The sequence below is a fragment of the Lepidothrix coronata genome, unplaced genomic scaffold (genome assembly GCF_001604755.1).
Source record: "Lepidothrix coronata isolate B3197 unplaced genomic scaffold, Lepidothrix_coronata-1.0 Scaffold46, whole genome shotgun sequence".
NCBI classification, from domain to species: domain Eukaryota; kingdom Metazoa; phylum Chordata; class Aves; order Passeriformes; family Pipridae; genus Lepidothrix; species Lepidothrix coronata.
In genome coordinates this window covers 2,479,133-2,494,341 of record NW_016690226.1, presented here as the reverse complement: position 1 = coordinate 2,494,341, position 15,209 = coordinate 2,479,133, and the positions used below count along the sequence as shown (strand labels likewise).

Genomic DNA, 15,209 nt, shown 5'->3' with positions numbered 1-15,209 from the left:
GGGGTTGCAAAATATTTCCAAACCTTTACTTAAAGGCATCCTTCCTGGGAAAGCACCTAATAGTTCTGCTGGGCAGATCAAGTGCTCCCAAAACATTATTTCTAAAGATGATCTAGGTACATCTAGGTACATCTGTTCTCCACAGGTGTTTGTTGTAGAAATTTAGAAACTACCTCCATTCATGACATGTCTAACAGGACTGTCTGTAGCAGTACTCAGATCATCATTTCAAGGGCGTGACTCTTTTAGAAAGAAATCACCTTCTCTTCACTAAGCCTCTAAAACTAGACATCACCAAAGTCCAAGCTAAAGCAGCTCCCATTCATCTGGACCTCCCCACAAGGAGGCAGCTCCTACAAACTGCCCACAGTCCCACCAGTTTCACTTGCCTGTTTGAAAATCTCATCTTCCTCCTGACGCCGCCTCTCTTCCACCTGACGACGTCCGCTCTCCTCTGCTTCCCGCATCCGCCTCTGCCTCTCAGCCAGCATGACCAAAGCATGGATCTTCCGTTCTTGTTGCAGCCTCACCAGCTCTTTGGACAGAAAATCAAGTATGTTCGCCAGTGTCCTTCCTTCTACCGTGGCCAAGTCCTTTTCCATTGATGACAGCTTTTAAGAGAAAAATGCGAAGAATTGTGTTACAACTCCCAGGAGCATTGTACCACGTCTCAGGACTACCAAAGGCATGTGAAACAGCTCTGCAGTACCCACTCAGACCAGCCATGGGAGAACCCTAGGAGTTTGGCATTCTTCACGCATTCTTCATTCTACTTGCACTGGCTGGTTTCTGCACAATGCAATGTTCCTGTGTATAGGCTCTGATGGCACAAAGAGGCTAAAAGATGGCAAAATGAGCCAGGGCAGGAATAGCCCTGATACTGTCACACTAGGACAAGCAGCCCTTATGCTTGGATGGGTGAGAGGAGATAAAGCAGTAGACATGCTGTATTCCAGATGTTATGAACCACTTTTGTGGCTGTGAGTATGGCCAGAATAGTTGCTGAGGTGACCTGTTTGTTACTGGGGAACACTCTGCTGCCCAGACCAAGATAGGGGAGGGAGACAAGTGACAATGAAATTACTTCAGCTGCATACCTCCATCTTTCTGTGCGAAGCTTAGTCAGACCAGAACAGAAAAACAGGATTAAAAGTTGCAAATGAAGCTTCTTTCTACCATGTGGAAAGTAAACCCCAATCTTTATGAGTAGAAGCTTGAGTAGAGCTTTAGGAAACTGGAACTGTGAGTAATACCACACTTCTATTCTCTCCTAAGGGTCCAAAATGTTACAGTTCAAAGGCCTCTCAGTGAAATGATACATCTTTGGCTGGACATTGTGATGCAATGAAAGTAATTCAACTGGTTGAGATAATAAAGCAACCATGAGTCCCTACAGCTTTAGGTACTGTAATATTACTAAAACTGTACAAGTTTCTAACTGCTACAAAATTCCAATTGACAGTAATTATATTAAGTTTGCAGAAGTGCAGATGAGACCTCAAAATTACATGGAATGGAAAATCAGAAAGCCTGTGACAGAGCTGAGACTAGATTCCAGGTGTGCAGCATTGCTTGCCATTCACTTCTTGTTCCAAGCACATCCTGTTTTATGGGTATATGTGATTGCACTTCAGAAAGGGATAAGATCTATGGTACATTTATTATCTCCAATATGGACTATGAAGCCATAGCCCTTGGCAGGAGGGAATGTCTGGAACTGGCTGGGATGCTGTGTTTCTGCTGGAATAAACAGGCACTAACAGAATAGACCTAAACAGAAAACTCAAAATGGAGATGAAATATCCCAAACAAATAATAATAAATCAACTTTCTTATACTGCTGTGCCATTTGCTCATGCAGTCTTCCAAAGCAAGTGGGATTGTCAGTGTTGTACACTCAGCCCATGGGTGTTTCAGATGGAGGACTGCAATGCAGTAACTGCACCACCCCACAGGGAGGGATAACATAGAACTAATGTGCTCCTTCCTCTTCACTGCTCCAGATGCCATGTCTAAAACTGGTGTGAAATGGAGGAAAACAACTGAGGAACGTTCTTAGATTTTTGTTATAAAAAAATTGGAAAATTTTAACTCCTTATCTTTGACCATTTTATCTGGAGTTTCCATCCTCTTTCTGCAGGAAGCATTTCTTTTTATACTGGAAAGGTCAAAAACCTATAACCCATATAATATATATATATTTTGACCTATAAAAGGTCAAAAACTAAACCCACCAAAACCTATAGAACTGTGAGTCATCAGTGACTTTCTAAAATAGCCACACACATAGAAAACTCCTGCACTTGCATTCCAGAGAGTTTTACAGTTCTGAATGTTTGAAGACCTGAGCATTGGTCTATGTGCCTTCAGAGAAATAGTAAAAATAAAAAAGCAAGAGTAGAGGAGGTTGATACCAGCAGAGGGGGATAGTGGCTCTCCCAAAAGGAAATTCTGAATTTAGAGGTCAACATCTTTACCATTTGCTCTCTCTCCCTCTCTGTGAACGTCATTACGGTGTCTGAACTGGTCTCTCCCTCACTCACACCTGGGCCTTCAATAGAACAGGAGCACTGCAAGTTTCTAATGTCTAGAGCTTTTATTTTTCTCTTAATTCCTCAGGAGAAAAATTCAGTCTTCCTGCACCTTGGCTCCCTGTACATGAGGGAGCATCTGGAAATGCTAAACAGTAAAACACTGTCACCTGTCTCAATTTTTACTGAGATCTGAAGGGAAATTTCATTGCTTTCCACCCAGCAGGAAGCAGTGGCTTCCTCTCCACCAGGTCAACTAACAGCGGATGCAATTATCATAATATGGAAGCTGCAGGATTGCCTCACAGCTGGTCACTGAAAAAACAGGAGAGTAGTAAAAACTTGCAGGAATGTGAGAGATACTGTATATCTGAGATGCAGTAAACTCTGGACAAAGTCTCTTTATGATCCATTCCAGACCAGCATCTGCCATTTTATTCACTTTGCCCTGGAAGGTTGTGGCCCTGCAAGGAAATAGGATGGGAATTCACATTCCTGGCTCTCACTAGATCCTTGGTAGAGGATTTCTCTGCTCTGCATAACAGTGGCAGGTACAACAACGTGACACCATTGCTGAGGTTCTAGAAGTCTTGAGCCCAGCAGGATTTACAAAGTAAGTTGGATTTGGCTTCTTTTGTGATGTTTTATGCCTGAGGAGTAGCCTGAGAGGGTGCCAAGCTAGAAAAGGATCAGAGAAAAGACAGAGCAGTAACAAACACTCAGTAGAACATCTGACAGATGTGAGTGACAAGTATGTATTGTGATGCCAGGTCGCAGTACCAGTCAAATGGATTGAAATGTGGGAAAACTGAGGTTCATCTGACACTGCAGTTTGTTCAAAGCCTTGTAAATGTAAATAATTGCTCTGTCTGCAAACAAAGCAACCACAGCCCGCATAGCAGCTGCGGTCAGGGTGCCTCAGTCTGGTTCTGAGATTCCCCAGAGCAGCGAGAGAGCAATTTCAGCCCCCCAGGCACTCAATGCTTGGCCTGTACTAGGACAGCATTATTGTTATTGGGGTGCCTTCTGTGCTGTGGATAATAGAAAACATAAAGAAATTAAATGCGAGAGTGTTGGTGGTACTGTAAAAAACAGAGTGCTTGGTCAGGACAGAGTTGTGAATCAACCTTCCCATCTATACAGGCAAACCTTGTGCATTTGTGACTCATGCTGTTGCTGTAGAGCCAGGATCCTTTGCTCCTCTGCCTTCAAGAGCAGCTGCCCATCCTCCTGGAGTGCGTGAGTGGTGCGCAGCTCTTGGATCAGATCCAGTCGCTTCTTCTTCCCTTCAAACATCTTTAAAATAAAGGTAAACAAGTGAGCATATTAAATGGAGAATATATATCAACATGTTTGCCAGCAGAGCACACCCTTTTTTTCTCCAAGTTGCAAGGTCAGCTGTTTCGAAGGCCTAGTTCTCTCTAACAAATTTGTGGCTGTATTTAGGCAAACACTACAGCTGTCAAGTAAATCTTGCCTAAACCCTCCTGCACAGAAGATGAAAGTGAGACCTTCTGCTGTGGAATATAGATAATCCCTTACTACTTTTATTTGTTTGTTCATTTGTTTGTTTATTGTTTTCTTTGGCCTTACCCAGAAATCAAACCACTGGAATGTGGAACAACACCACCAATGTCAAGTGAAAAGGGCAATAGCCTTCTGGATACTCTGTTATATCAGTCTCAATGTCAAAGCTTCACAGTGTTTCAACATCTACTATTCTCTGACCTTCATTTTGAGGGAGACCAGCAACAGCTCATAGCAATAAATTGATGGGGAGGTTTCTGAAAGTGCTGCCATCCCTGTTATGGGGTTATGTGGCCCAGTCCTCACTGACAGTGTTTTATTTCCAGTCCCCCTCTCTTCCAACAGCAACAAAAGATCACTCAACCCTGCTCACATCATTCTCCAACTGAGTCATTTATTTCTGATCCAGCAGTATCTGGAAGGAGATTCCTAAAACAATGGGACATTTCATACTGTGAAAGTAAATAGTCCTTCAATGGCATCAAACTCCTTCTCACAGATCACCATAGAACTGGAGAAGACTTGGGAAGTCTACATTCCACCTCAAGCCACTTTCACAACATTACATTGTTTGCTAAAGCTCAGGTCAGCATTCCACACGGGAACGCTTCACAAACATCAAATAATTACTGCAAGAGAGAATATCAGTTATACTCCCTGCCTGCATAAAAACAAACCTTCTGGACTGGTCTGATCAAAAGTGATAGGTTTGCTTAATATAACGCCCACAAGGCACGGCTACTCAATTTTTACTTAGACTCTGTTCTGCTCCACTGAAAGCAGAATGATGGGTCCTGCACTTGCTGGAAATCACACTGGTATGCTTCGGTTCCTCCTCATCTGTGGTTCAGCTCACCACCACAGGAAACTGGAAAGATGGTATGAAATACAAGCTGCCCTGCTGGGATGTGGGAGGTTCTTGTGCCTGGCATCTTGGCATAATCATGGCAAAATGTGCTCATGGTCCAGATCTAGTCTAGGATTTGCCATTTGAGTAATTCTGCTATGAAGCGTCTAAATAAACAGCTGAGTGTAGGGAACGGTAAGAATGGGGGAACATTCACAGACACGTGTAGGAACCTAGAAGTTCCTGTAAGAAATTTGGGCTGAAGAGCAAAGACTTCAGCCTTGAAGGACTCCAGATAACATACAGGAGGATATGCTGCAGAATTCTCATTACCCCTGATTAGTGCTGTGAAAGAAAGACTGCAAACACCCTTTCAGTCATTCCCACTATCATTCTGAAGACAGACATAAACAGACACAGAATACCATGTTCTGAATAGCCCTCCCTCGGAGCAACTTCTGCAGACAGATCACCGCCAGTTCTGTTTCCTCTTCCTCCTGCCAAAACACAAATATCCACACAATAATTAATTATGTCTTTGGAGACTGAGATTTCTGTAGATTATCCATCTAAATATTAAATAGTCTAACTCATATCCTGCCTTTTCTTGGTTGCTTCTGAACACCATTCTTCTAATTTTTAGGGAAGGAAGGTGAGTCAGAATAACAAGTACTTCCATGTTTTGCAAGGGATGGGGAAGAAAGGCCATACAATTATTCTATTTGAGATTTTAAAGGGTCTTTAGAGATGAGAACCTAGTGATAAGGAGATGTTGATGGAGAAGATTACTCTATGCATTAGAAATACCATTTGTAGCTTGACTGCATCTTAGTTTGCAAAATGAGCACCAGCTACATTAATTTAACAGGTCAAGACACTAAGGGGACAGAATTATTATCAAAGGAGGTTCAAGAGAGATGTTAACCATAAATAAAGGGATTAAATTAAAAGGGAACATATACAATTTTTCTTCTGATATTTGTTCCAGCAGTGACCTTTATTAGAGTAAATGAGTAAATTTAAGACTTAGAAAGTGACAGTTTGGAAGTAAAATTACCTACATTCTGTTGTGATTTGTCTCTTTGAGAACTTTACTGGCCTAGCATTGTGTGATTGATACCAACTTGGAAGAATCATGGAGCATAGTGGAAGAAGGAACGTGACCACAAGAGAAAAAAAAAAGGGGGGCTTATTTTAAATAGAGGAAGTACAGAAAGCATAGATGGCAGCATTCTTTCTAGACGAGAGGTCTTCTAGTCTGGAGTTGACAGCAGCAGAAGGAAAGAGTCCTTAAGGTGCCTGGGAAAGATAAAAAGAAATCTAAAAATTGGAAGTAAGTTTTTTTTTAATAAAGAACCTATAAGGTCTGCATTGAAATGTGGTATTTAAGAAGTATCGGAAAAACATAGAAGAGTGTGGGATGAGAGAAGTTGTGTGGGCTTGAATCTTAGTTATCTGTTTTTTCTTAGGTGTTGAAGACTGAGTTTTCCAAATGCAAAAGGAAGCATTCCTGCCTTTCTACACTAGCACTCAGGAGAAGCAAAACAGAACTAGCCAAAGGACTGCCTTATGATTTGGTATGTTCTTTTTTTCTGGAAAGAAGGGATGATTTTCCAGTCCTAGAGAGCTAAACTGTACCACATCACTTGGCTACAAGTGTGAAATCGCTCCAGGACAGAGTTTTGGAAATGGTGATGGCACATATATACTGGTAAGCCAAACTGCTTCCTCTGATTTAAACTAAGATTTGGTTTAAATTTTTGTGAGAAGCATTTTTCTGTACTTCTGCTGTTCAATGCTGCAAATGATGCCTTAGCAAGTGTAATCATCAGCTTGTCCATCTGCCTGATATACACCAGCAGGAAAGAATGAAGGGGGACGAAAATCCTATCATACCCTGCAGAAAAAAAAAAAAGGAAAAATAAGGATATAGAAGGATGTAGGAGATGGCTGCAAATTAGAGGGGACTGGAAGAAAGTCAAAAAGTAATGAAGGAATTCAGATGTGCTCTGTGAGCTTGTTGTGCTAGTAAGTCCACTAGAAATGCCTGGGGGAGAGAAGCTGAGGAGGCCTGCAGTAGTGCCTCGATTCTCTCAAATTTTTTTTATATCCCTTGTTGTCCACATCACCTGACTGTCACTCCGTCGGTTTCTTTTTGAGATCCCCAACTCCAGTGGGAAGCACTTAGCTGCTGTTACTCGTATAGGTGTAGGGCAGGAAGAGAAGCATTAACAACAGAGAAGATTCTTGCTTTCAGTGCTCCTCGCAGCTATCTGGTAAGAGAAACCTCACTTGGATTCAGCAAGGCAGGAGATGTTAGTGCTGCTCTTCAGTGGCTCAAGTGACCTGATTTTATAGGCGGAGTTTCACTGGAGATCTCCATATTTAATGCGTTCACACATAATGATACTTGAAAATAAACCAAATGTTGACAAAATTCATGTAGGTGGAATTAAATTGTATTGGAATTCTTAAAAAAGAAAACCATAAGCTGTAAACACGCTCAAGAATTACTATAACTGGGAGATAAATTTTTCTAATTTCTTTCCATGTTACCTCAAAGTACTTAAAAATCTGCTAAACTGGTAAACCTAAATAGTGCAAATCCACCACTGCAATACAATATCTCATACCTAGGAGTTGGTAAAGCTGTGGAAAGCTCTTCCCAAAGAGATAAGAGATTCTTGTTTCAGTCTTAAAATAGACTGTATAAAACATAAAATATCATACTGCACAAAGGAAGACAGCAGCATGGATGATCCAATAAGACTTTCTCTCACTTTTGTGGTTGTGTGACTCTCTTAAATTCAAAGTTTAAATGGTAACTGTGTCTGATTCTTAGTACATCATGAAAATGGTGTTAATAAGAAGATAAAGCAACCCAGTGGGGCAACCACCTCTTAAGTATGTTACTTTAAGAAAGGAAAAGAAGTTGCAGCTCCCCTAAAAGTCTTTTTTTTTTCCTACAGTATATCACAACCCCCATGACACATCATTACTGCTATTTCAATCTCTGCAGGAGAATCATTATCTGTGAACTGGAGCATGCTCATCAAACACTGCATCCTGCATGATGACAAGAGCTTCACTCCAGCAAATTAATGAAGTGCATGCTCAGTGCTAAGCAGCCAAGGTCTCACTGACTTCAATGAGACTAAAGTTAATTGCCTCACTGGATTATGATAGTGTTGTCAGATCAGAAGGTTGGAAGCTACTGAATAACAATAATAATAATAAGATGATGATGATGATGCCACCTTATTCCTCAAGAACAAGAGAATTACATGTCTATTAATTTATGTCTTTATAAAATAAAGTTTACTTAAGGATTTGGCCAACAGATACTGTAAAATATTTTCAATTCTTTGGCTGCTAGTATCTTTATAAAATAGAGACTAGGAGAGTCTTAAGAAATAATGATGGCTATTTTTAACATGAATGCACACGAAAAAGATAAAACTCCCTTCTTTCCTTCTCTGGGCATTCCTTTAACAACTGTGTAGGAAGCAATGAGGGATCAACAGGGAAAAAAGTGCTAAAACCAGCTGACTTACAATTGATGGTTTTTCCAGAATTAGAGTGGGTGGCTTAGGAATAGGCTCTTCTACTTTTTCAGGGCCACGGATGGGCTTCTTTGGCTCCTCGACTTTATCCTTCTTCTCCAGTAGCGCCTGGAATAGACATACAATTTAATCAGAACATGGCCAGACAGAACAATAAGGATGCTGATTGTTGCTGATCACATTGACTACAGGGAGCTGAGAGCTTTTCAGGCTTGTGGCTTCCACTTTTTACTGCACATCAACTGAAAAACCGAATATGGTCAGTAGATGAGGCTATTGCCTGGTCAGAAGATACTGATGGGAACGTCAAAATCATACGTTAGAAGGAAGAAGGAGTTATTTTACTGTATTTACTAGTAAGTCATCAGCAATTGCTTAGGGTGAGTTACCTAATATAATCTAAAATTGGTATAAACTTAATTTCTAACTCTCTAATAATTAATTCTCTAAGAATGCTTATAACTCTTTGCCTTTAACTATAGCTATAATGCTTGTTACTGTGGCTTAGAAACACTATGTATTCAGGAGATTTTATGAAGGGGTCACTTGAAGAGTGTATTGTCACTGTTCTGTGGCCCTTCCTCAGTGAAATGCCTTTGTACGATAGGCTATTACTGTACAGGGTTGAACCAAATGACCCTGGTCCCCTTCCTTGCAAAATATGTTTTGAAAGTCTTCTCTGCTCATCTAAAACTGCCCAGCAGCCCAGTGGCACACACAGTAACTGTACAAGTGGACTAGGGACAAAAGGGAAACTAACTTGTCCGAGAACTTTTTTCTACCCTGAAAACCCAAAGGCCCATTAAGAGCGGGGTTTATCTTGCTTGCGTCTCATCTTGCAGATGCCACACCTCGTCAGCTAAAGCAGACTAGGAGTGGAAGTGCCATCAACGCCTCAGCTCTTCCAAGACCTTTTCAAACTGTTCAAAGAGCCAAAGCCCTGACAACTTCCCAACACAAGCCACTAAGAACTAGATATTTAGATAATTATTTCCAGCTGCACAACAGTGCTTGCCTGCTGCAGGACAGCACACTTCAGCTCACAAAAAAAGGGAAAAGAGTGCGTACATTTAAAGCTCCTTCAAAATTATAATCCTACTACCGTATGGGTTGGATCTGTAGTCCTTATTATAGAAAGAACAGACATATTCCAGCATGGGAAAGTGTGCTTTTTCCTTTTTATTACTTTCTCTCTTTCAAATGTTCAAATACAGTATTTCACTAGGGAAGGAAACAAAAAAAAAAAGCTTTAGAAAAAAATTCAATGCTGAATTTCTCTCTCCTGTAATAGGAAACTGATGGCACTTACACAGAATTTAATTGTGCAATTAATCAAGTTTTGAAACTCCAGTGGCCATTGTACAAAACTCTTCTTGCATATTGGATCTGATCTTTCAGGTCAGGATAATGAACTGCTCCAGAAAAGGAGAGAGGTTTCTAGGTGGAGGGGATAAAATGCTTGATTATGGAAAGCTTCTTAAATGGCCCATGCTAATAATGCAAGAATCAAAGCCTATAAACTGCTTTTAAGCCATGTGAAATGGTTATAGCTCAAAAATGTTGGGAGATTTTCTGAACTGTTTTTTGTATGTGATGACCTTACGGCTCTCTGGCATGAGGATTATAACAGTGCTTGCTATGACTAATAAGGTGATTTGCATGACAGGGTGAGGGAAACAGAAAGAAAAAAGCTGCTGTAATTGTGATTCTTCTGAAAACAATGGCTCCTATGTTTATTAGTACAATCTTGCATTCATAAGAATTTTTCTAATAAAACTGTAGCCTCCAAAAATGTTTCTTGCTAAGCAGAATAACAAAATACAAGCAGCATAACAACTTTTAAAGACAGAAAAATCTATGAGCTCTTCTGACAAGAAAGAATTCTTATTAATGTAGATTTGAGATATATTGCAGTTCCCAGAAGTGGTTTATGTTTTCATGTCAGCACAGTCTAATGTCTGCTTTGCTTTCTTTACTAAGTCAAAAATGTTTACCATTTGCTTTCTCTAATCTAAGGTTTTAAGATATATTACGACTTTAATGTATGAAAAGAAAAATAAAGTATGGGTTTTTTGCATAACCGGTTCTGCTTAACTTAGCAAGTTATGATTTTTCAAAAAAAAAAATAAGCGAGACCCCAAGAATCACTGTAAAATACTTGGTTTAAAAAGATAAAAGTGCTAAATTTCTGAACAACATACTCCAAATGTTACTGCCTATATATTACTCTAATTTTTCAGAGATAGACTACATTACTTTTTTCAGGTAGTGGGTTCAGAGTCAATGTATAATCTGGTTGGATTGGACAGTGAAGGACTATGCAATTCATGTCCTTTTAATTTTCTTGGCAAATGCAGTGAACAGCAAATGGCACTCATGCTTTTGGTCATACACCTCAGCTTTTTAGTAGCTCCTGAGAGAACTCTTGACAGGACAGTGGCTTAAGAAAAAACTCTCTGTTCACAGAAATCATTCTTTAGATTCCTCCCTTATCTTCTCTTCTTCTTGTCACAGACACCAGGTATGTTTGATTTTCACATACAGCACAGAGTATACAGTCATGTTTCTCCTTCTTCCTTTTTGCACGCAAACACTGAAGGTGGGATCTCAGAATCCCAGAATCATCATCATCATCATGGCTGGGCTTCGCAAACGAAGATTTGGGAAGGGCTCTACCCACATTTGCTGCAAGTGCACTGGTGGCTAAAAAGGCCAATGCGAGATAGACAAGTCCGGTTGCAAAAGGCACAGCAGAAAGACTCCTTAGGTGGTATCAACAAGACATGGTTCTTTCTGTGTATTTGTCTTTTCTCCTCAAGAGTGATCCTGCATGTGTTCTCAAAAGCATCAGCAGCGTTACAGATGGTGTGTCTCCAGACCTCCCGATTGGAGGCCAGAGTAGACCAGTTATGTTGATCAGTATGGCCAAGGCTGAGATGTTGTTTCAGAGAGTCCTTGTATCTCCTCTTTGGGGCTCCTCTCTTGTGGCAGCCGGTGGCAAGTTCCCCATAGAGCACGATCTTAGGGAGGCAGTGGTCCTTCATCCTTGAGACGTGCCCTGCCCAGAGCAGCTGTGTTCTCAGCAACATGGCCTCAATACTTGTAACTGCTGCTTGTTCTAGAACAGACGTATTAGTCACATAATCTGACCAGTGGATGTTTAGGATTGTACAGAGGCAGAGGAATCCCAGAATCAATTCGGTTGGAAAAGACCTCTGAGATCATCGAGTCCAACCTACAACCAAACACCACCATGTCAACTAGACCATGGCACTAAGTGCCACATCCAGTCTTTCCTTAAACACCTCCAGGGACGGTGACTCCACCACCTGCCTGGGCAGTCCATTCCAATGTTTAATTACCCTTCCTGTGAAGAAATTCCTTCCAATGTCCAACCTAAACCTCCCCTGGTGCAGCTTGAGGCTATGTCCTCTCATCCTGTCACTGGTTGCCTGGGACAAGAGACTGACCTCTACCTGGCTAGAACCTCCTTTCAGGTAGGATCATCAAGGAGTGCAGCGTGGCTGCTGTATCTTGGCTGATCAAGACTGACGTAATAACTCTTAGAGCTTGTCTGAGCATAAGCCAACTAACACTGTGCTGGAGATCTGTTCTTGAAGAAATAACTGCTTAAACAAGCTTTCCTACACTTGGAAGTTGGCAGAGATTTTCTCCAGAGGCATTCTTGGTCCCTCTACACGTCTAACCTCCTGCCAGCAACCAGATAAAGGAAAACAGATGTGGTGAGAGACGAACTTCATGCTGAGGTGAGAGGGTTTTTTGTTCAGGCCTCATCTTGATCCAACACTTTGAAACCACCTGACACTTCACCTTTTTTGAGTCACCACAGCATAGAGGGTCAGCCTAAAGTCATGTATTGTTCTGCACTAAGATGTCTTCTAGCATCCCCTCCATGCCTTGGTGTATTCACTTGCTAGTTGCATTTATTTCCTATAGTAGTTAGCTGTATTGGTATGTTATCTCTTTAATGCCTTGGATTTTCACAAAAGGCTGTCTATATTATGGCTCACTTACACTCCTCTAAAGCACTGTTATCTGTGCTGGCTAGGAACTAGCTTTCCTTATCCTTTTACAGATCTGGCTTAGGATACAGATCGTTGTTTTTACTGTGAATCTTGGGTCACTCCTGTTTCTGCCATGTTTTCTTGGAGATTTATTCAAAAACTACTGAGTGTACATAATACTTGTGCAAAAGGTTTCAGGATGGTCCTCAAAAAGTCTGCTTCTAAAATCACTTATTTTTTGCTTAGTTTCGTGTCTGGAAGAAGCTGTTCTTATTCTCAGGAGGACACATATCCTTTTTGTAGTTCCCTGGAAAACTGCTTATCCCTTAAAAGCTTTAAGCTTAGGAATACTGTCAATATGTCAAACAAAAAGGAACATAATAAGGATGACTAGTCTTTCCACTTGTTTGGCCAGAGAAGCAAGCTTTGGAAACTTCTTTTATTAAAACTAAATCCTTCTGAGCCCAAAACCTAACATTCCTCTATTTGCTACCTGCTTCCACAGATTATCCAGGGAAAATGAAAGAAACTCATTCTGGAGCTAGATCACCATGTACTCTCTGAACTTTTCGGAGTTTCACTTTGTTTCTAGGATTATGGAATAAAAAATAGAGATTAAGTGTGCTAGAAGAGCACTAAAATAAAGCTTTCGAATAGAAAACTGGTTTGGCTGCTCAGCTATAGAAACAAGGCAAAGCAACACAGTGCCCTTCTAAGATGATCCCTAATTGCCTGCTTTAAACTTCTTTCTTACTGTGTGTGATGGAGGTTTGTTGGTACAATTGGGACTGCTTAATCCAAGTGGTCAGAGAGCTGTCCTCTCAGGGAGGATCCTCCTAAATTCTGTTAATGCAAGTACTCTGCACCTTCTGCTGCTCTGGTTTTGACAGCTCCACTAGCTCATGAGATGGATCTGTCAGGGAGGCTTTGCTTAACCGGGACATGCCACCAAATTTAAGAAGAAAAAGCCTGTGATGAGAGAAGTGACCAGTAACAGCACCACGGAGCTGGAGTGCTAATTAGGGCAGTAATATCTTGTTGCTCTGAACAGAAAGTTTGTTTAAATTTAATGGTTGCTGAGGCAGTCTGGGTGTTTCACAGTGTCAGGACCAACACAGCTGTTTGTCTGGACCAACCAGTCTGGTGTCTACTTCTGTGTATCCAAAAGCAGCAGTTAAATTTTGCAAAGTGGATTTATTTTATCACTTTTGCCTGCAAAGGAAATGGTTTGTGATTTTAAAAGAATATACATTTTGCCATTTTGTGGTGGGGAACTGAGTATTTGTTATGTTAGCCTCTCAGTTGCTACAAATCAATGTAGACCAAGTGATCTACACAGATTTAAGAAAGAAAATGTGCAGAACTGTCTGCATTTGTTCTGCATTCCATCTTCCTTTGGCCACCAATTTTTCTTTGAAGAGACATTATTGTGTGAGCAGCCAGCATTAGGGCATACTTCTTCTCTGTGACTACAGTTTAGACATTTCACCGTAGTCTTTCAAACAATGAGAAATATTTTGAACAAATAGAATATAATTGCTGTAATTGGAATTAGACTCTGAAAGCTTGGACTAACATTCTGCTTGCCTATGAGAACCATGTTATGATCCATGTTATACAGTCACTTCCTGAATTTTATGCAAAACGCACCCAAACTCTAACCCCTTCAGTACTACCGTGTCCATAAAACTATGAATTTTGTCCATAGTTCTTAAACAATTCCTGTGGCAATCAAGATTTTCTTTGAAAATTTTCCTTCTGGATAATAATGAGATGCAACATTTCATCTTTTACAAGATCCGGCACAATATAAATTTGAGATAATATAACTGTTTTTTCAGAACAAGATTTCAAAACAAGATTTCAATTTAAAATTCATTAGTAGCAGGTTACTGTCTGCTTTGAAATCATTATTAAGTTACACTAAACCAAAAGAGCTATACATACATATGTGCGTGTGTGTGTGTGTTTGTGTGTGTGTGAAACTTGCCAAGCTTTACAAATGAGAGTCACTATTTTTCAGGGATACAGCAGCCAGCCAAGAATATGCCTGATTTTACAAAAAGGTAACCCTCGACAGCATAACAAGAAGTGTACTTAAAAGTACATGTAATTTACAAATATTGTGATTGCAGATGCAAATGAGGTACTTCTTTCCTCAGTGGTTAATTGCATACATGGACGCCTCATCTGCATGAACAATTGGGATAAATTAAGATATGCAAAGCACTAATAGCATGTTTGCAAATCAGATGCTGTTCCTAGGGAACAACAGTGATGTGCTTCCACCATTCTGATCTGATTTGAAGAGTGGGGTCATTTTAATAATGCTTTGCTGAAGGTGTTTTTACAATAGGTATTTAAAATGTAAATTTTTAAAAACACACAGAATTTTTAGAATATGAATCCAGATTTGCCGCCTTTAATTATGAGTAGTTTGACAGTGTAGACAATAGGTTTACCACTTGTGTATCATAAAAGCAAGGGAGAAATAAGAATGATAAAATGGCAGGTGAGAATTTCAAACTGACATAATACATTCCAATCCAAATACCTGATCTGCAGGAAGACAGAAGCTGCCATGCTTGTTTTCTATAAGATTGAAACAAAAGCACAAATATTAGGGAGTAAGAGTATTGACAGACTGAGTTCCAGAGCAGTACTGGTCATGCCTACAACAGTCCACATGTTTCGTCCATTCTGTCCTTGAAGTTGT

The 15,209-nt window shown here is 40.4% G+C and overlaps 1 protein-coding gene and 1 long non-coding RNA gene across 6 annotated transcripts in view; one reads left to right on the top strand and one right to left on the bottom strand.

Annotated features, from left to right (window-relative positions):
• MAATS1 (MYCBP associated and testis expressed 1) overlaps nucleotides 1-15,209 on the bottom strand; it is a 45,828-nt gene that overhangs the window by 6,083 nt on the left and 24,536 nt on the right. For all 5 annotated transcript variants that reach the window (XM_017814826.1, XM_017814823.1, XM_017814824.1 and 2 more), the window contains 4 exons: nucleotides 8,460-8,576; nucleotides 5,331-5,402; nucleotides 3,681-3,827; nucleotides 390-611 (listed from right to left, as the gene is read on the bottom strand). In XM_017814826.1, the coding sequence (XP_017670315.1) occupies nucleotides 390-611; nucleotides 3,681-3,827; nucleotides 5,331-5,402; nucleotides 8,460-8,576 (558 nt within the window). The remainder of the gene's footprint in view (nucleotides 1-389; nucleotides 612-3,680; nucleotides 3,828-5,330; nucleotides 5,403-8,459; nucleotides 8,577-15,209) is intronic.
• On the top strand, nucleotides 6,751-8,009 carry LOC108497310. Its single transcript, XR_001874752.1, has 3 exons — nucleotides 6,751-6,933; nucleotides 7,066-7,181; nucleotides 7,875-8,009. It is a non-coding gene; the product is annotated as an uncharacterized LOC108497310 (long non-coding RNA).